Source organism: Tamandua tetradactyla, chromosome 13 (genome assembly GCF_023851605.1).
Source record: "Tamandua tetradactyla isolate mTamTet1 chromosome 13, mTamTet1.pri, whole genome shotgun sequence".
Taxonomy (NCBI): Eukaryota; Metazoa; Chordata; class Mammalia; order Pilosa; family Myrmecophagidae; genus Tamandua; species Tamandua tetradactyla.
This window is the reverse complement of record NC_135339.1, coordinates 90,044,650-90,066,742: the sequence shown is the minus strand read 5'-3', so window position 1 is coordinate 90,066,742 and position 22,093 is coordinate 90,044,650. Positions and strand designations below refer to the sequence as shown.

Below are 22,093 nucleotides of genomic sequence, written 5' to 3'. Positions count from 1 at the left end.
GAACAAATGGCATCTAGAATTTGTCATTTTCTAAGGGAAAAAGAAAAGGGGACACCTTGTCATTATGAAAAAAAAAATTAAAAAACCAAGTGAACCACATAACAATCTCATGTCTTCAATGCTCCACAGGAGTTCTGTTTCCATATAATTACTTTATTGAGCCCGAATAGCAAAATATCTGCACAAATATGAACAGGAATATTTTATTCTTCAGCCCAAACTGATTTAATTGTGTGAGGCTGTGTGTACAGCAGCCCAGGAAGCAGCGGGCCTGCTCACCCACATGCCTGGGACATGACCCACGCTTCTTCTCCTGCATGGATGTCGCCTCTCTGTGTGGTGGGCAGATGGCAGAGAACCTGCCCAGGACCCACAGTGGGGAGGGGACACGACCGCAGCCCCCAGAACCAGGAGAAGACATGCAGTGGATCTGAGAAGGATGTTTCTAGAAGTGACCACTGCTAACACAGAGGCACAGGCTTATATGGCTTTTGAATACTTTAAGTTAATATTTGCATTTGTGGCCTGTCGCAGAGGCCATTTAGTTGAGAGCACATGAGACGGGCTAAATGGTACCACATAGTTTCCAAGGAGATGCCAACCTTGGAGAGGCGGCCAGTGCTGCCGGGGACCTGAGCGAGCTGCTCGCACTGAGCCAGGCCAGTGGGGCTGGAGGAGGCCATGCCAGCACCCCCAGGCGACCACGGAGAGGTCCCTCAGGGCTGGCCGCACAGCGAGGACACAGACTCAGGATACCAGGATGTGCCCTGACCTGGGGAGCAAACTATTCCTTGTCTCAGACCTCCAGGCAGCATGGCCAACCCCTCCAGGAGCTGCTGGCATGAGGCACAGGCAACGTTCAAAGGCACCTCAAGGGCAAGGTGGCGGCCACAGCATCCCTCCCACACGGAGGGACCCTGACCAGCTCCTTACCCCAACTCAGACAGACATGGAACCCACTTCTCAAAGTCAAAATTTCATGAGAATTGCTTCACTTCCATGGGGATGACAACCGTTTTGACCTTGAATCCCTCTTTCCCTCCCCCAGAGGCTGACATGGGCATGAGGTTTCCTCACAGTGGGCATGGAACAGAACCACATGCCAGCACTCTAATAGCCTTGACATCTCCTTAAAATCAAATCTAACCTCAGCGAGATACCACCTTGCACCCACCAGCATGGCTATTATTAGACACAAAAAATAAGGAGTGTCGGAGAGGATGTGGAAGAAGGGAACACTTGTGCACTGCTGGTGGGAAAGTGAAATGGTGCAGCTGCACTGGGAAACAGCTGGCGGTTCCTCAGAACGTTAAACAAAAAACTACCATAGGACCCGGGCATCTCACCCAGGGTGCACCCCCAAAAGAACCGAAGGCAGGGACTCAAACACACACTTGTACACCACGGTTCACAGCACCATTATTCACAACAGCCAAAAGCTACAAACCACCTGAGTGGGCACACAAATGGAAAGGAAAATGTGGTCTATACACACGATGGAATACTATTCGGCTATGAAAAGGAATGGTGTTCTGGAACACGCTGCAGCACCAAGAAAACACGGTGCTAAGTGAACTGAGCCAGCCTCCAAAGGGCAGATACTGTAGGACTCCACTTACAGGCACTATCTAGAGAAAGCTAATTCATAAACACGGAAAATAGGTCAGCAGTTAGGAGGGGCTAGAGGGAGGGGGATGGGAGTCAGTGCTTAGCGGGCAGAATTTCTGTTAGGGGTGATGCCGTGCTTTGGTAATGGGTGGTGGCGAAGGTAGAACAGCATTGTAAAGGTAATTAAAATAGCAAATGTTACGCAATAAAAAATACGGTGGAGAAAATGCAGCCTAGCCCCGCCCTGGGCTTTCTCATGCACCGCCGCGGACCGGAGCGAGGTGGCGGGCGTCTTACCCTGTGATGTGGAGGCGGGGGCGGGGGTGCTGGCGGGCCGACCGGGTCCTGGCTCTCCATCACGTTCCCGTAGTCGGCCGTGCTGCCTTTGAGGGGCAGGGGGGGCGGAACGTCGGGCCCGTCCACGCCGCAGGTCATTCCGTTCAGCTCCAAACCTGGAAGATGAGGAGTTGGTTAAACCCACGCCGCTGACATGCGACACGCGCCTGTGTGTGCCCGGGGCTGCCCCAGGTGCTCCTGGCGGGCGGCGGCGAAGGCAGGAGCCCCGGATCCTGCAGGAACCCCTCCGGTGGAGCAGGGCAGGGTGGCCAGGGGCGCAGGGCAGCAGAGGCGCTCCCTCCAAACGGCCGGAAAGAGCAATCTAGAAAGAGAATACCAAATAGTCTAAAATGCTTAAATCTGGGGCTCCAGGCGAAGCATCAATCCGCTGTACAAACAGCTCCTTCCAGTCAGAGTCCCTTGGGATCCCCCACTCGGGCCTCTTGGCCTCGGTGGCGTTTAAATGGCTGGACGGCACAGGGACCGTCCGCAGTTGTCATTCCAAAGTCCAGCCAGGACTGCGCGTCTCCAGCCTCCCGCGGGGATGACCTGGAGAGCTTTACTAGGTTAGGTTCAGTGATGCAGCACACCCCTGGTCAGCACCTTTCACATCTCCCCACAGGAGAGCCCACAGATGTGTGAAATCAGGTTCTTGGCAGTGGCAATTACTGAGGCTGTTCCTTTAAATAAGCCAAAGGGAAATGCAACTGATTTTTAAAGTCAACTGAAAAAGTGGCAGTTTTCAGACAGAGGAATAATCACAAGACAGGATATCTTCTCAACCCTTGTTGAGACTCTTAGAAATAATTTGTTTTTCTTTTCTATTAAAGACAGAAAAATTGACGTTTTTATTCCATGGCTCTCTTTTAAAGGTTCTCCCCTCCCCCGACTCCCAAGGCCCCATCTGATGAAAAACATCCTGCCTTGGGAAAAGGCTTCACAGAAAGAGAATTCTGCCCATTTGCTACGAAGCCTGGCCATGGAACTGATGGCAGCAAGAGGAAGGCTTCTGGAAAAATGGTTGTCCTCAGGACTTGTGCCTATTTTTAAATATTAAAAAAAAAAACAAAAAACAATTTTAATCATAATGACTATTTCATACCCACTAGGATGGCTATTATTAAAACGAGAGAAAATAACAAGTTTTAATGAGGATGTGGGGAAACTGGAACACTCATGCATTGCTGGTGGGCTGTAAAATGGCGTAGCTGTTGTAGAAAAGAGTTTGGTGGTTCCTCAAAAAGTTAAGTGTAGAATTATAGAGGACCCGGCAAATCCTACTGCTAGGGATATACCCCAAAGAATTGAAAGCAGAGATTCGAACAGATATTTGCACACCGAACAGCAATATTATTCACAATTGCCAAAAGGTGGAAGCAACCCAAGTGTCCATCAATGGATGAACTGATAAACACAAGGTGGTCTGGCCATAAATGGAATATTTATTTGGCCATAAAAAGGAATGAGGCTCTGCTACACGTAAACCACAGACAAACCTTGAAGATGCTACACCAAGTGAAATAAGCCAGGCAGGAAAGGACAAATATTGTATAATTTCACTCATCTGATATGAAATAACTAAAAGGAGAAAATTAAAAACAGAAGGAAGATTAGAGGTTACTAGCAGCCAGGGTTTGAAAAAAACTGAGCTCCTGCTTAAATGGTACCGAGTTTTTGTTTGGGATGATGAAAAAGTTTTGGTAATAGATGGTAGTGATGGTAGCACAGCGTTGTAAACATCATTAATGCCACTCAACTGAGCATTTAAAAATGGTTAACATGGCAAATTTTATGTTATATATATATATGTTGCCAAATTTTTTATTTTTAATGCATCTACAAATAAACGCAAACATTTTTAATACTTGTAGAAAAAGCTCCTGTGCTAATAGCATAGGGATTGGGAGAGCATCTCCTCTCCACTGCTAAGAAAACTCGTTCTCCATTCAAACAAGCTCCATCCACAGTGCAGGGTGACTCACCACCTGATACTCTTCAGAGCCACTACTGATTCCCTTGCAGCAAGAGGAAAAGGGGGTGCAAAGGACAGTTGTCCACTCTCTTTTACAACCTAGACCACGCAGTGCATGGACTCCCCTGCTGTGGGCTCCCTGCCCTCCAGCCACAGGATGGAGAGTGGGGTTCCTTTCTGCCCAGCAGCTGCCCTTATACCCTACCATCTGCTTCCAGCAAAGGTTTCTCCTCTCGGTGATGGAGGCCGGATTACCACTGAAATTGGGCAACGTCTGAAAAAATCAGTATCTGACCCCAGCCCTTCCACACAGCCTAGAAGGCTCCTACCCGCTCCATTCTGCCTAGACACAGGAAGACCCCAGGCCCTTGCCAGGCTCTGCACCCTGGGACAGTACAAGGGGGACTTCTCACATGGCTTATGAGTCTGTCCTTCAAATGCAGGGAGTTTCGTGAGCATGGGATGGACCCACACTTCCTGTCCCAACTCAGGAGCCCATTTCTGGCCTGATTTGCTGAAATCCAGATTCCACAGCTAGTTCTGAGCGACCCTCGCGGTAACTGAAGTGCTTATGGAAGATCTCAGGCTGCTGCCCGGGCAGGAGGTGGTGCGAACTTTAGAGGTTTCAATTAAGGAGAGAGCGGGGCCAGGAGCTGAGGTGAAGCATGTTCTACTTACTGGACTGCAGGCTGAAGCTGAGCTTGGCCCTCGGCGTGACGGGAGGGGGCGTGTGCTGTGAGGACGGGGGCGACGGCGACCCCGAGAAGCGCCTCTCACTTCCGATGACGCCGATGACCTGGCTCTTCGGTCTCTGGGGCCGCAGGGGACTGATCTACATCAGCGGGACAGAGAGGACAGTCAGAGCGTCACGGCCACTCATTTGCACACTCAGGGTAGACTATATAATGTCACATGCTGCTGGCCACAAATGTACACCCGACAGCTTTACTGTAGGCCACACAAATGCCAGGTGACAGGGCGCTGGGAACCCTCCAGAGGGGCAGGACTGGAATAAATGACTTGCTCAGCTCTGTCCCTGCCCAGCTTATAATTCTTTGGTTTTTCTCAGCATACACATGAAGGTTTAGAAACTTGCCAGGAGTTTCTTTATTCATTTCTGCTATGGCTTGAATTGTGACCCCCCACTCCCCCCAAAAGACATGTTCAAGTCTTAACCCCTGGTCCTGGGAAGGGGACTTTATTTGGAAATATGGTCTTTGAAGATGTTATTGGATGTTATGGGACTAAGGTGGGCCCTAATCCAATAGGACTGCTGTCCTTATGAGAAGGGGCGAGGAGACAGATGGACAGACAGAAGGGAAGATGGTGACACTTGGAGCAGAGAATGCTTAGATTGCTCCTGCCAGAAGCCAGGAGAGCAGCATGGAATGTTCCTCACCCCAGACAGTAGAGGGAGGGCAGCCAACACCTCGATTTCCGACTTAGGGCATCCAGAACCTTGAGAGAATACATTTCTGTTGTCTTAAGTTCCCCTGTGTGCGGTGCTTTATCTCAGCAGCCCCTGGAAACTAAGACAATTTCCCATTTCTTCTGTCACATTACCTATTGCTGGGTGGTATTCATTTTCTCTATATTTCATTGCATTTTTCTTGCTCTCTCTGACTTTTAGATGTACTTGACTTTTCCATCTAAGCCATTTTCTTGTGTTTGTTACATCAGTACGTTTTATTTGTATATTTCATACAACTTGGTCTCAGATCATTAGGCCTTGGGGAACACAAGCAATTACAAAATACACTGAAGCAGGAGTAATTAGAAAAGTTATTAACCCAGCTGAAAAGGAAAATCAAGATTCTCCTTCCAGGAAGACAGCCATGGGCTGGGAGCTGTAGGTGGGCCTTGGGCCTGGCTGGTGGGCTCTAGGCCTGGAGAGTGGGCCCTGTATTGGCAAGTGGGCCCTGTATTGGCAGTTGGGCCCAGCGCTGGCAGTTGGGCCATGCTGGCTTGGGCAAGTGACAGAGCAAGCCATCCTGGAAGGCAGGTCTAGTGGGGTCTACTGAGGCTGGAAGGAGGGGTTGGGACTTTGGCATGGCAGGAAGCTTTAGGCCCTTTGGTAAATGGGGTGGCTGAGGCCATGCAGGGCCACAGGCAGCTGGCCTACTCCTTGCCCTCATCTGCAGAACAGCGTGATGACCCCAGGAGGTCTGCATGTGGTTAAACATGTGGTTAAACTCTGGGCTCTCAGAGGGCTTGGGTGGGCGTGGGCTCGTGGGGGTATGAGAGGAAGGTGAGTGCTTCCCCATCTTGCTCGTCCCACAGCGGGTACGCTTGGAGCCACGGTGGAAGGAGGCATTCCTGAGTGGGATGCAAATCGCTGGCTGGATGCTCCCAGCTCTGAGAGGCTCAGCTCAAGGTCCAGAAATTATGGATGATGCAAATCAAGTATGAAAATGGAACCCAACCCCCCTCCCCCAAGGGGTATTTAGAGAAAACCTTTCCAGGGTTTCCAAGAGGCCAGGTCGGAGAGAAAGCAATGCAGAGGGCAGCAGAAAATGGTACTGGGGAGCGCTAGGAGCCTCTGGCTTTGGCCCCCCACAAGATGGGGCAACTGCTTTGGCTCTGATAAAACAGCTCACATTGGCCCCACTCTCCCACCTGCTTGGCCCTATGGCGTCCAGTTGTTTGGTCAAACACTGGCTTCATTGTTACTGCTAAAGTATTCTGTGGATGGGATTAGTGACTACAATCAATTGACTGTAAGTAGAAAAGATGGCTCTAGATGAGGGGTCGGTCTCATCCAACCAGGTAGAGGCATTAGGAGCAAGAGTTGAGGGATCCAGAAAGAAGAAGGAATTGTGCCTCAGGACACATCTCCACTCCTTCCGGAATTTCCAGCCTAAGGAATTTGAACTCAAGACTTCAACTTCACTCCTACTAGAATTTCTACCTCTGCCTTGTCCTACCAAATTTGGACTAGCTAGCCCCTGCACAGTTGTGTGAGCCCATTACAAAATCATTTACTCTCTGGAGAATCCTGGCAGATACGGATTTTGCCTGGTCACAGCATCTGGAGGCTTCTGCACAGGAAATTCCAGGTGCCTAACCCTTACTCACAGCCCCTGTGGGCACTTGCCATTTGGAAAGTGGAGGCCCCTTTGCGGAACAACGGGGGGCTGGGCTTGACTGAGAAAAACAAATTAAGCCACAGAAAGAAGTAAAGATTTCTGGCCTCCTGGAGTTGCAGCCGCGGTCATCCTGAGACTGGGTCAGATGCTGGCAGGGAGGCTGCAGCTCTGTGCTCTGACTTGGCGCGCTCCTGTGCATTGGCCGCAGGCACTGAGGGCCAGTGGTGGAGAGGCTCGCCTGGGGCTGACCTCTGCCCTGCCTTTTGTAGGTGTCCTCGCAGGGAAGCAGGGCCACAGCCGGGAGGGACAGAAACTATGCTGCGATGGCCCAGTGTCTCATCTGTCCTTGGGCTTCTTTTCACACTTCACTGTAATCATCTTTGCCACTTGGTTTAACTTCTCTGAGGCCCTCAGTTTTATCACCCTGAGATGGACATTAAATCCAAAGAAGTGAGACATTCAGCACAGCATCTAACAGTTAGTAAAGATTCTAAACATGTTTCTGTTAATTCCCTACCCAGATTGTGATGCTTTCAGACTTGGGGATGCTTGGCCTGGGCTGGAAAGAAGGTGATCTTGGCCAGCCCCAGTGGGGTCACCAGCATTCCAACCTTCTAGAAGTATGGACAGATAATGCTAGGCGGTTCCCCAGAACCCTCTCCATCCCATTCCCCAAGAGTCCCAGTGCTGGGACCTCACTGCCAGCTCTAGCTGCTTCCTGCCCCGAGCCTCAGTACCCAGTGAAACATTCCATCCCCGCAGTCAGACCTTGGAAGGGCATTTGCTCTCTAGAAGGCCACGTTGTTCTCCAGGCCTGCCTCCCATGCCTGGACAATCAAATGATAGGCGACGGCCAGTCTAGTTCAGCATTTAAGCCTGGCTATAAAACACCCTCTGATATTTTAAGATAAGAACATACAACGGATATATGTTAGTAACTGCAGGTCTCATCTGAGCCTTTTGGTCATGCAAGCCTCCTAATTTGGCCAGGTCACGGGCTGTCCCCCAGGCCAGGCACTTTCTTGACCATTTTACAGACCCATGTACATCCACTTGGAGGGGACACATCAGCAATTCCTACTTAACCTTTGAAGCTGAGAGCCTGTGAGGACCTGTCCTTTATTTTGGTTTCCCGTCTACAAGTAGCACTTTCTGAATATAGTTCACCCCAGAAGCAGCCAGGGTGTCAGGTCTGCATGCAAACTCCAAACATGGATGTGAACCTCCAGGAGAATCGGCCCCTCCGGCCCAGCACTGGGACGCAGAGTGTGTGGGTTCCCAGGCTCACTGTGTCACAGTCCCAGCCACTGGGGAGAAAGAGCTTCACTGGGACCAGCTCCTTAGCATGTGCCACGTTAGGGCCCCACACATCTTTAAGGTGGACAAGAGAGTAAAATGGGGCAGATGAGGCAGTGTAGGATAAGGTAGAGCTGAGTCCAGCAGTGGGCAGGGGCTTTCGGGGTCTAGTTGAGATTAGAGCACTTGGATGCCTACTGTTGCTTAGAGATTTTTGGCCAGGAAGGGGACAGGGGAAGGCACTAGTAGACACAGAGTATGGTTTTCTCTCAACAGAAGCCTTCCTACCCATCTTGCAAGACAGAACAGACTACAGAGAGCCTAGAAAAGTGCAGGCTCTGCCGGGACAGGTCCACAGCCCAAGCCCTTCTGTGGTGGAGTGTGAATGCCAAGACAAGCTTCCCCCAGGGAAGAGATGCCTTTGGTTGTCCTATAGTGTCTGGCTGAAGGAGGGTAGGGTTGAGGGAGACCCTGGATTCTCAGATAAATATTTCACAGCATATTAAAAAAAAAATCCAGTTGAAAACCCCATTGGCAAAGGAAGGTCCCAGCAGCTATTGCAGGGTGAGGGACTATTCCCGGTTAAATTACCGTTTCTGAAAGGATCACAGCCTCAGACTGCTGCAGGGAAATGTCAGTTGGTTTAAATTCTTTATCAAAGATCTCTTGGTGTCTGCTGTTCCTTTTTTCCTTCTTCTTGTCCTTCTTCTCCTTATCTGGGTCATCCTTGTCCAGCTTGTCCTGGGACCTGGAGTGCATCTTCTTTGGCAGGAGAGGTTCCAGAACAAACCTAGAGGCAACGTTTGTTTTAAGTCAATGACATCTTAATAGGAAAGCAACTGCTTTTCAGAGGGCTGTGAATGCAGAGAGAGATGTGTCAAGTCACTCGCAATTCATCTAAGGGGTGGCTGGGAACAGCTGACTTTTATAAGGAAAGGAATGACTGAAAACGGAGGGTGAGGGAGAATGACGGAACCTTTCCACCAACTACAGCGTGCAGGCTGAGTCCAGGCCCTGGGAGAAACACACTGGAAAAGAAAATAGGACACGCGGAGGACAATGGAGAAAGGTGAAGTTTGACGAGATTAAGGAATTATGTTGATTTATGGGAGAAGGATGGCATTTCAGGTATATTTCAAAGGGGAGCCCTTGCCTTTTAGGGATGCCTGCTGAAATATTCACCAAAAGAGAGAGAGAGAGAGAGAGAGAGAGAGAGAGAGAGAGAGCCTAAGATCTCTGATGAGTGTTGCATCAATTTGAAAGCCCTCTAGACTGCTCAGTGAGAAGAAGGCAGATTCCAGTTTGTAAGTACATGGAGACAACCTCAGTTCTCCAGCTAAAACTTGAGCTAGAGGTGAGGACCTGGGTTCTAGCCCTGTCTCCTTCTGGTGAACCTTGACATTCTCTTAACCACCACGCACTTGATGTCCCCACTTATAAAATAAAATGAGAATACCACCACCCTTTTCCTACTGACGCCAAAATCTTGGTGTGGACATGTCCATGGTTAACCTGCTGAGCCAACGGACTTGCCCTAGTTTCCAAAGCACACATCAAAAGTTTGTGCACACACGTGTGTGTATACATATATGTGCATCTGCAATTTGCTATCTTAATGTGGGATTGGCACATCCAGCCTGTTTCTTGTCCTAGTAAATCATATCTGGAGGGAGAAGAAAGGGGTCAAATGCTAAGACTGGGATCTCAACCCCTGGAGCAGGAAGGAATCAGGAGTGAGGACTAAAATAGTGAAAGGTATAAAAACGTCTTCAAGACCCCACAGCCTAATTCACATGGAAGGGATTCTTATGATTAGAATCTTATATTTTCAAACTATAGGAACTGAAATGGTATTTCAACAAAGACATGCTCTCTTAAAAGGAGTTACCGTCAAGCAGTAGTAGAGGAGAAACAGCCTATATTATTATATATATGATAATAATAAAGTATTATGTTTCTAATAAATGTGCCCTTTTAACTGTTCTTCACATTATTTCCATGCAGCAAGAGAGGCAAACTAGGAAGCCAGAGGGTTTGCGGAAGCTTCCCTCCCTCTGGCTGCCCAATGCCCAGGCAGTCCCTGTGCTAGGAGGCAATGGCACAACCCCAGTCCCGTCCTGCAGACTGCTGGGACAGGCTTCCCGGACACGGGGCCTGCCCTCAGGTGCTCCAGGCCACAGGGACCGTCCAGGTCTGACTCACTTGACCACCTGGAGAATACACTGGCTTCATCAGGGAGACACTGACCTTGTGAGAAGGAGATTCAGAAAGCCGTTCACATTTCCATCTCAATTACGGTTTCTTTTAAACTTATTTGTTAGTGGAATATTTGGAACAAAACCATCACTGTAATAAAAAGGACATCTAGGCAATCTTGCTTCCTGATATGGAACATGTAGCTTGGAAATGAACATTTAGATGGACCAACAAGGGAAGTGTCCTTCACAAAACAGCATTTCAAATCCTTTAAAGGTTCAGACTTCCCAGAGCAAGAATCAATGTCTCCTACTTTTGGTTTCCCCGAGTGCAACAGGGTTTGTTGTTAAGGTGTACACATTATTTAAACAGTAAAGGTATTGAATCTGGGCATTGGTTATCAATACCTGCTAATATCACTAAAAGAGAGATTGTCAGACATGGTACCCCTCTGAGTGGGAGAACATGCTGCCACCTATGAAGTTATCTTGCTCCCAAATCAAACCTGCCTCCAGTCAAGCTGCTAGATCCCACTTCCAATATGCAGGAACTATGGAGGCCAGAGAAACACTAAGGGAAGGCAATCAGCAAAATCCAGACTGTGAATACACTGCGTGATGAGCATTCTATGTCTTTGATAAATAAATTACAAGTAAAAGGAAAAAAAAAGAAGTGGGATGGGATCTACTGATTAAAAGATTTATATCAACCAATTGCAAGGTGAGGATCTTATTTGGATTCTGTTTCAAACAAAATCTTTTTTAAAAATGACATTTATGATGGAAGTGGAGATAAACACTGGTATTTGAAGAAAATATGGAACACAATTTTTTATGTGATAATGGTAGTAAGGTTGTGTATTTTTAAAAAAGGAGTTCTTACTTTTTAGAAACTCATACTGAAATATTAATGGATAAAATGATATGATGTTTGAGACTTGCTTCAAAATAATATCCAGGAGGAGGGGATGGAATACAGATTGAAATAACATCAACCAGGAGTTGATCACTACTGACGCTGGCTGATGGGGCAGAGTCTCACTATACCGTCCTCTCCATTTTTGTATATGTTTGAAATTTTTCTAGAATAAAAAGTTTTTTTAAAAAATTTAACTGATTGTTAAATTATCCCAGTATTGGCTTTGCATTAAGCCATTTTTGGGGACTTGAATTTTTCCAACTGGATACATGTTAATCAACAAATAAACATCCATTAAGCACTAGATATTCTATCCGTCATATTACAAACCACAACCGAAATCTTCATGATTTTGCTCTAGGTTTTACAGAACCTGAGATAATAAACTCAGGTAAAAACAAAACCACAGTAACAACAAAATGGGTAAACAGGCATCTTTCAGCCCAGGAAGATATGTGCTGTGAAATCTAGATGAGTTTACACAGAACCAAGTGGAAGAGGTTGAATTTAAAATTTTTCACATTATGAGACACAAGTGCCAGCAGAATGAACTTTATTCTGCACATAACCTGTGCCATTTGAGACCAAAAGCCTCATTTTCTCCACATTAGTCACGTACCTAAGGGTGGTAACCCAAGGATGAACAAAAATCTGGACTCTATTAAAGATGAGTTCCTGGTAAAGGTTAAATAAATGCCTCCTTGGAGGAAGGCAAGCTACACCTCCTGGAGACCTGGAAAATCACACTCGCATCTTCCCAAGCTTGTGGACTCATATTTGCAATATACCACTTTTCTATCTAAAGCTTCTACATCAATTTCCACCCTAACCCCTACTTTCTCAGAAATATAAAAAACCTTTTTTTCATCACTAGTCTAGAGATTATCTTGGGGCCAAGTTGAATTAAATTTCTTTAGAAATCTTGTTTTAAGTGACAAGCACACAATTTAAATACCTTTAAAATGAGAATTTCCATATGGACTTGGCCTTCTAAGTAGCAGAGAATGATAAAAATCACTGTTAAGAAAAAAAATGTAGGTATACTTTTCACTTCTCTATGGGTCATATCAGTTGTCAGCAATGAAGGGCATTGAAGGTCAGCAAGTCCCTGTGGCTCTTGGAAGTGTGCGCCCCCCTGGCCCAGGGGCAGCAGCGGGCTGGCTTGATAGGGTGATGGATTGTAAAGCAAATGGGCATGGACAAAGGCACTGTTGGGCAAATGCCACAGACAAACAATTAGAAGTTCTCTGATGTTCAAATTGTATGTGACTGTTTTTTCTTTCTTGTATAATAAGAAAAGAATAAACTTTACATGTTTGCTATTCAAAAACAAAAACAGAAAATATCAATACCAAGGTTTGCTTTGCAACACATTAAATTAATGCAAGAGGCACAATGAGCACTCGGAGAACGTTAACTTGTTTATTTACATGCTGCTTCTCCTGAATCGTGTCCCACTACAAACAAAAAAAGACACGTTCCGGTCCTAACTCCTGACCCTGTGAATGTGAATTATTGGGAAACAGTGTGACTGAAGATGTGATTACTTAAGAGGGGGTGAAAATTAATCGGGAGGGACAGGCTGTAATCCAATGTCTGGTGTCTTCATGAGAAGAGGAGGGTTGGGCACTGATGGGCAGACAGAGGGGGGATGGCCTGTGAAGCTGGAGGCAGAGACCAGATGGAGTGATGCAGCCACAAGCCAAGACTGCTGGTAAGGGCCAGAAGCTGGGAAGAGACAAGGAAGGATTTTTCCCTAAAGGTTCCAGGGAAGTGTGGCCCTGCTTGAAACCTTGATATCTGGACTTTCAGCCTCCAGAACACTGATAAATAAATTTCTGTTCTAAGTCTCCCTAGTTGGTGGTAATTTCCCAGGGCAGCCCATGGAAGCTAAGCCTGATGCTTTGTTTCATCAGGTGCTAAGGAGCAACCACGGGCTTCCAAGAAGGACTTGCAGTGAGGAGGCAGCGCGGCCGGCCCTCATGCCGCGCGCCTGCTGTGCACTACAGCTCGGCAGGGACGGTGACGGTGGACAGTGGAGGTCATGTCATGCTGCAACTGAGCCAGCCTCAGCCCTGGAATGACCCAGAGCGGGTGAGCATGAGATGAAAGGGACAACGCAGGAAGCCAGCAAGGAATATGTCACACTTCCTTCTGAAAGGACTAGAGGACTGAACACTCATGGGAGGTTTGAAAATTTGATGAACCATTCCCCAAGGTCAGTTCTTTCATCTCAAAAAGCTCACAAGACCCTGAAAGCGACGGTGGGCAGGTGCTGAGGTCAGGGTCTCAGCTTCAGAGATAATTTTGATTGAAAAACCATCCTCAGGTCATGGTGATGCAGAGAAGGGACCCGGTCCGAGCCCCCCACCCTCCACCGGGCTGCCCGCAGCTGAAGCCCACTCACCCGTCGGAGCCTGGCCGGGAAGGGGTGCTGTCGGACGACAGCGAGGAGACAGAGGCCGCGGAAAGAGGCCGAGAGGACGAAGGCATGGTGAGGGATCGGACCATGGACCGGGGGCGGCTGCCTCTTCTGTCGTCCAGGCTTGAGGGCTGGGGAGCGAGAGACACAGATGACCTCAGCCCAGCGTGGTTCAAACCATGACAGTTGTTTGCGCCATTATCAATTTATTTTATAAATGCTCTTGTTCAGACTTGAGGACAAAAGTGATTATTGCACGGCCTTTTGAACCCTGGTTCCATATTGTGAAAAATACCAGAAATAATCTTAATCGTTTAATTTTAACTTGAGTTTTCTTTACCGAGATCACAACCTGCTCCAAAGTCATAGTAAAATTCTAATTTACCGAGTAACACCTAGATCGTGATGAGGTTGTACAAGGCCTTTAAATGGATTCTGTGTATCTCTGTGTGGACAAACTGTGCAGATCACTAAAATGCATGGATCTGTGAAGATTGGATTTCTCTGGGCTAAAATAACACACTCCTGCTGTTTAATTAAAAGAGGATTTTCGTCCCTGGGAGCCACTGGTACAAGGGATTAAAGGAAGCCACAGCTGGCCCTGCTAAAGCTCCTCCCCCTGGCTGGGCTGGCAGACGCACAGAGCATTATGGAGAAAAATGGTCTCCAGATTGGAATTTTCCATCCTCTCTTTGACATATTATTGCATATTACCAAAACACGTGCTATTGAAATATAGCATGTGTCAACATATAATTAGCTGGAGAAAGCTCGAGTGCCCTGTACCCGGGCCAGTAGCAGGCCCCTCTGGGAGCACAGCTGCTACCGAGGCACCCACCTGTGGGCTGAGGGGGAGAAAATCGAATGTCTCTAGGAAACCCTCTCCACAAGGCTTCCACATGAGCCAGGGAAGGCAGAGAAGGAAGTCTGCATGCTCAACTTCTTCATGCATGTTGGGGTAAGGTGCTGAGGGTCATCAGGAGGCCCATTTAAGAGATGAGCTTGGCGCTCAGGAGGGAAGCCTGAGCTCAGCTCATGGACCAAGAATGCCCCAGTGGAAGGGGGGCAGTTAAAGCAATGACTAGTGGAGAGAGGGTGGAACCAGGCATGGGTCCCCAAGTTCCTAACCAGACTTGGTACAAGAAGCAGGGGGGAGGAGAGATGAAGGAATTGATGAGAAACCTAGGAAGCTTCTCCACGAGACTGAAGACAACACAAACTCCTCCTGTGCTTCTGTGGGTCAGGGAAGGCTTTGGGGACTGTCCTGATTGCAACTGGTGCTCAGGATCCCTTCTCCGGGGACCCCAGGGTCTGCACTCGCTCCCTAAGGATCAGGAGAGGCTGGCCTGCTGAACTTCCAGCCTGCTGAACAGCGGTTCCCTAAGACCAGAAGGATGGAGGCCAAACAGTGGGTCTGGAGTGCCAGGGGGCTGGTGGAACCACTTGTGCGTTAGGAAGTCTGAGGGTGTGCAAATCTTTTTCAGTCGCTTAGGCTGGCTCAAAAAAAAAAAAAAAAAAAGACAAAATGGTTTATGTTCTTTCAATGGGGTTTTATTTTTAAATCCATTTTTTTTCTAACCTTTTTTTGTTTTTTTCAGGTGCATGCTCCGGGAATTGAACCTGGGTCTCCCACATGGAAGGTGGGACCATTGAACCACCCATGCACCCTAAATCCATCTTTTTAAAAACAGGATGATACCACGTTGCTTTCTCATAGTATTCAGGGATGCTTGCAAGCTTCCAAAGTAGATAACATAGGCAAGTCTCATCCCAGACTGATTTTTATTGCCACATTTTTCAGAGAATGACTGGGGCATTTGCTTCCCCTTTTCCCTGCTCAGAGGAATCTTGCTGCAGAACCTGTCTGCAGGGTCCCAGGATGGAAGAGGACTCAGGAAGCCAGCTGGAGGGACCAGAGTATCCAAGGGTGGGAAATTCACCCCGCATTCTGTTACTGACTCAGCCTCACAATAAGCCTGGTCTACCCCAGCTGGGATGCCCCAGCTGTCCCGACTGAGCAGGGCAGAAGGTGCAATGGAGCTGATTTCATCTCAGAGTGAAGTGGAACCATTAGTTGCCAGCCCAGGATAGCCGGCTGGATACAGGAGAAACCTTCGGGAGACATCTCCACCACCTGCACAGCACCCCTGTATCCTGCCCTTGCTTTCTTTTCCCCATACAGTTCAAAAGCAAGGGTACCCCCAAATAACAAATCAGTGGAGAAAGGGGTATGCAAGATGTTTGGTGGATGAATAGGCTTCTGTAATTTTGAAATACACATCAAATGATTGATCAAAGAGGAAGCTTTCATTTAGCAAGAAAACAAGATTTTGCAAGTGTTTACTTCTTAGAAAGAATTAAAAGTGGCATCAAACTTTGAAGGCAATGCACGATGATGTACTCTGTGTCTTTCTGCACTTGGCTCTGATTGTAATGAGCCACGAGCTTTGGAGCTGTCGAGCACCACTCAAGGATTTTGACTTGCAAGAAGCATCCTCCATCATGGCCCGGCTGGAGGGCTCTGATTTCCAAGCCTGTTCACCTGTAGCAGCTCCCGCTGGGTTGTTAGCCCTGGATCCCTGCCTGCCGAGTGTTCAGACAAGGGTCTAGGACATGTGTCCTTATTGGCTTTGGCAGGTTTCTGCCCTATTAGAACCCGCATCAGACAAGCATCTGGCCCTGGACCTGGAGACTTGGGGGCTGGCTGCAGATGCGGGGGAATGTGGGTGAGCATGGGGTCTGATCATAGGCAAATCCATCATTCTCAGGGAGGGTCCCGGTCACTTAAGTGTCTCCAACCACATGGGGGGAGTAGGATAAATTCTGCAGTGTCACAGAGTTACACAGAGTAATGGCTATAGGCACAGACTCTTCAGGCAGATGAGCAGAGTTCAGACTCCAGATCTGCCACTTGCCAGCACGTGACCTTAGACTGGCCAACCTTCCGATGTCCCAGTTTCCTCATTTGTAAAATGGGAATGATCATGGTACCTTCCTGAGAGTGTTACGAGCGTTACGTAAGGTAATATATGTAAAACACTTAGAAAGGTCCCCAGCACATGGTAAGAACTGAATCACTGTTTGCCAAATGAAAGAATTTGTGAAAGAAAAAAATGAGTTCCACAGAGAGAGAAGCAGAGAACTTTAGAGAATGGCTGACAATCAGAGGTGGCTGAAAAGGAAACCAAGATGTCATACCTCACTGGACACCTGGTTCTTTGGGGGAGTAGAGAAATGCTGTATATTATAGGAAGAGGAGTAACTCCCCAGGCATGGAAGTCTAGCAGATCAGAAGAGGTCTCATGGCCTCTTTTGTTACACAGCCCCTCATCTCTGAGCAGTGGGTTAAAAAGCACTCGAGATATGTGCTAGGCTTGAAGTCCACAGAGTCCATAGGGAATCAGGGCTGGAATCCACCAAGGCTCCTAGAGATCCCCAGTAAGGAGGCACCATGTGGAACTTTATACCATGGTAGTGCTCTGACTATAGTGTCTGGCCTTCTCCAGAGGCCTCCAAAGACATGGTTCATGCAGACAGGCTCCAGTCTGCTAGAAGGCTTAAATGTAAGGTTTCTTGCATCATGAAAATTACAGTCTGCTCTTTCATCCTGCTCAGAAACCTTCTATGAACTCTTGGCAAAAGTCCAGTTCCACCCTTCATCTCTGAGCAGCAGCCTCCTGCCTAGACTTGATTTCCAGGCTTTTGGAGATCTGAACTCTCCCCAGTGATCTCCCTTCTACCTGAGGTATGTCTGAGTTCACACTGGCCCCTGTGCCATCCAAATTCATGCCTCCAAAACAGCTTGATTCAGTCCTCTCTCTGGGAAGGTCCTCTCCCATTTCCTCCATCTGGACTCTTCCTTCTTGGCCTGGAATAGTTGTCATTTCCTCCAATTGGTAGTAAGTCTTTGCAAACAATTCCAAACCACAACATACCATTCCTCACTTCTGCCAAGGCTGGGCTTCCACATTGGGCCGGGCACAGGTTCAGCCTCTGCTGGGACATGCAGGTGCCATTTCCCCATGAGTTATTTAATCCTTTCTGTGTGCGCTGTATGGCTGAAGTGTGGCATCTGCAAACCAGCCCAGGAGCTTTACTATACTCCTTAAATTTCTCCATTCCGCTATGGTACTGATGGGTGGACCGTGTCCACAGCAGGCAAGCAGAGCACTTGGTGACTGAGCAACTTTAGGAATGCTTATTCATCCTGACATTTCCAATCACAGAAGGGAGGTTGCTGATTTGTTGGAAGATGGACTGGCAAAGGTCCCTTAAATCCCCACTTCCTAAGTGGGCATCATGTTCACATCACAGTTACTCTGCTGTGTAAGCCCGTCATTGTTGGACAACGCAATCCACAGAGACTCCCTCTTGTACAATGCACTTACCATGGTCCGGACGCCATATTGCTTTTCCACTTTTTCCTTCAGCTGCTTGAAACAGGCTTCCATTCTCTCATGAAATGGCCTCAGTGCTTCTGTGACTTTGTCTCCATGAATTCTGATGCCTTCAGCCAAAAATGGAATCTGAAAGACATAGAGGTTGACATTCCTTATTTCTTGGTTAATACTCTAGGGAGAGGAAGGTACACCAGGAGGAAAGGGGCACTGTGCAAAACACATCTGCTTTTGTTTCCAAATCAAACTGGCTGATTAAATTCATCAGGAGGTACTTACTCCCAAAGACCAAAATGTTTAAATTAAAATCATTTGCGTTTTAAATTGGGTATGTCTAGTTCAGTGCACAGCACACAATGGCCACTCAATTAGTTTGCTTTACTCACATTTGAGGATCAATCCCAGAATAGAATTGTCTGTGTATTTTCACTTGAGTCTGGGAAGAACTGCATTTTGAATTTGTTGAGATGTAACCTGGTCTATTAGCAAAAGGTCATGTCAGAGTATTAGGATTTTGTTTCTCTTTTTTAACTAAGAATATTGCCTTTATAGGCAATTGAAAATTTTATTCCAAAATGTAAAAATCTAATTATATGTGATCTATCGTCCTGAAGGATATTCTTATTTGGAAAGGAAAATCAAATTTTCTTCTTCCTTTAAAACTAAAAATAATCACTTTTCTGTCGATACTGCTGTCACAAAATATCCATGCCAACACTTTACTTCCGTGTGTGGTGATGTAGCTGACCTTTAAAAACGTCATAAGAGAGACATTTTCATTCTTTCAGCTCCACAGACCTACTTCTTTTCTTGAGGGGGAAACATAGGTGGGGGGAGATTCCCTCTTTCTTTCCCTCCCTGCTGCTTCCCCAGAGGTTTGGACTGGGCACGAGACATCTTTAATGCAATCACACTAAGAGGCTTCCTCTTAATAATTTATAATTAAATCAAAATACTGATTAAAAACAGATTTTCCTAAAATGACAGAACACCAATCTAAATGAGAAGATTTATTAGCAAGCAGGATAATAAGTACACAATTGAATTTCATGTGAACAAATTCAAGAAATCTTATCAAGATGAATCAACGCACAAAATGTATTTGGTTGCCATTTATAGCCTGCAGCTGTTGCCTCTCGTGGTTCTCCAAAAAGGACAGAACCAGAGAGGGCCCCCATCTTTATCCCCTGCTTGAAAGCAGACTTTGCCACCAACGTTTGCTTTGCTGACAGCTGGGCCTGCACCCAAGGTACAGGGTGCAGGTGAGATTTCAAAATAGATGGGGCGCTTTAATATTCCACATGAATTACTCAGGCAGATGGCAACTTCTCCAGGGCCAGTCCAGTTTATTCAGGGCCAATTGTAGAGAAGCCTCACTGTAAACTTTTGGCTTCCTATGTTCTGCTTTGAGGAGAGATGAAGGTGGGCTAGGGAAAATTTTGGGGAGAAATGGTAAATTTGCTGTGTCTATTTTGGTGAGAAGACAAGCAGGTGTGAGGGCACTGCCTTAGCATTTAGGTAGCGCCATCCAGACACTGAGATCATCTGACTTGGGGCATTGTGTACTGCATGAATTGTACTCAGAAGGTGACATCGATGGGGGTGTGACAATTCACCCCCTCCCCTGGTCCCTGACATTGGCCAGATATAACCTACTTAGTGCAGGGATCTGCTCCCCTGTATTGCAGCTATTTAGGGCTGAGCTACAGTTGTGATGCCAAATGAAAGAAAATAAGAAGATGCCTTATGTAAAGACATTTCAATTTATGAGGAGCTTAATATACACATAGAAACAATGGACTTGGGGGAGGAAATGGCCTTTGGAGACCATTTAGTTTGGTGGGTTCAAATCTAGCCAAGCATCTCTTGGGCAGGTTGTAAAAACAGATTCTGAGCCCTGTCCCCAGAGTCCTGATGTGTTCTAAAGTGGATCCCAGGAATCTGCATTTCTAAGCAGCTTCCCAGACCCAGGACTATGGAGAGGACTTTCTCAAAGTCACAGCGCTAGTTGTTCCAAGTGAGCAAGTAGCCTGCTCAGCCACACTGGTCCTCCAACTGACTGTGCCGTATTTGGAGTTTGCCCCGTCTATCCCTTATGCAGATTAATGTCCTGCCTGCAGCACAGAACATTTGGTAGCACTACGCGGTACCCCAGGAACTCCACCTCTGGCAACAGGGGCTGCGCCTGCCATTAGCTGGGGATGATGAGTGATTTTGGTCTTTCATCTTTGTACATTACAAAAGAGAAATATGTACACACCCTGGTGGTTTAATGTGAGCCTGGGTGGATTTATCTTTGGACACTCGGCAGGGAGGCTCAACAAGGACAGCTGTGTTTGGTGAAAGGTGGAACTGTGCCTTTTAGGAAGTGGCTGGTGCTGCGAAGGTGGATGGGATCAGCAAGCACCTGCATTGGCACCCCACCACTGGAGGTCACCTATGACCTGAGTCAGATGCCAGCTGGTGACCGAGAAGAAGCTCCACGCAGTCCTGCCCACCCGGTGAAGAGGCAGAGCAGTGCCAGCTTGGTTTGCTGGGCTGCTATAACAAATAGCATAGCCCAGCTGGCTCAAGTAACAGGAATTTGTTGTCTCAATGTTTTGGAGGCTGGATGTCCATAATCAAGGTGTCAGCAGGGCTCTGCTTTCTCTGAAGTCTGCAGCGTTGCAGTGGTGGCTTGCAGCAATCTGAAACTCAGTTTCCACCTCCATCACATGGCCCACTGCCTCTTTCTGTGTCCAAATTTCCTCTGTTTCTAAGGACTCCAGTCATTTTGGATCACCTTAACTAATCAGATCTTCAAAGATCCTACTTACAGATGGGTTCACATCTACAGGTCCAAGGCTTAGGACCTGAGCTCGTCTGTGTCGGGGACATGAATCAACCCGTAACAAGCACCACGCTCCATCTCAGAGACAGCGAGCCCAGCTGAGCTGCTGCTGCCAGGGACTTATTAACCAGCCTTCACAAACTATTTCAGGCATCGGAGATGTGCTGATTATACACCAGGGATCGAAACTCGGCAAATGAGTCCTTGGGATCCCCAGGAGGAAATGCTCATTCTGCCTTGGTAGAGCTTCAGGAAAATCATGCCAAACCAACCAACAGACACAAAAGAGAACAAAGTACTGTGATAACCCCAAATTTCTTATTTCTAATGAACACGTGACTCAATTATTGATACTAAGGTATGGTTTGCAAAAACATTTGCAAATGAAAGCAACAACATGGGCAGTGTTTTGGATATGTATTTGCCCTCACTCTTTGATTTAATGAGTTACTAGAAAGCTGGTTCTCTCCTTTCAACTTTCCTATGAGCTACTTTAAAATGCATCCCTTAATATAGTTATTAGGGCCAGGACATAGTGCTGACATAAAGCTGCTCTCTGGGGAACAAATTATTTTCCTCCATAGGACTTGAAACTCTTAAAATCCAATTTGCTGTAAAAGCTTACAGGAAAAAAAATCAATAGAAGTTTTGCAGACCAAACTAGTTTTTGTGTGGCAATGGTTTTTCAGCCATCAGAGGAGTTGTGAACGTTGGACCCTTTGGTTTCTACAACATCTAAGATGGGATTATTCAGAATTTTAAACTCTACCCACCTGCTCCTCAATTTATGAATGAGAGGACTGCCTTCCTGAAGCTTACTTGCTTGAAAAGAAACCATCATTTACCAACAAGCTCCCTTCCTGTCAACTCCAGAAGTTTTTTATCAGAAAACAATTCCAAGGCAAACAATTCAATTTGGATTTTTAGTATATTCTAATTTTCCCTTCTTTAATATAACTTCTGTTTTCAAACATATGTAAATATAATATGCAAAAAAATATATAAACATGCATATACATATATATATAGATA

The 22,093-nt window shown here is 47.0% G+C and overlaps 1 protein-coding gene across 1 annotated transcript in view; it reads right to left on the bottom strand.

Moving 5' to 3' along the window:
- DOCK1 (dedicator of cytokinesis 1) overlaps positions 1–22,093 on the bottom strand; it is a 564,538-nt gene that overhangs the window by 7,638 nt on the left and 534,807 nt on the right. The window contains exons 47-51 of the mRNA XM_077126402.1: positions 18,223–18,360; positions 13,820–13,965; positions 8,890–9,088; positions 4,595–4,748; positions 1,906–2,060 (exon numbers count right to left, since the gene is read on the bottom strand). Of these exons, the coding sequence (XP_076982517.1) occupies positions 1,906–2,060; positions 4,595–4,748; positions 8,890–9,088; positions 13,820–13,965; positions 18,223–18,360 (792 nt within the window). The remainder of the gene's footprint in view (positions 1–1,905; positions 2,061–4,594; positions 4,749–8,889; positions 9,089–13,819; positions 13,966–18,222; positions 18,361–22,093) is intronic.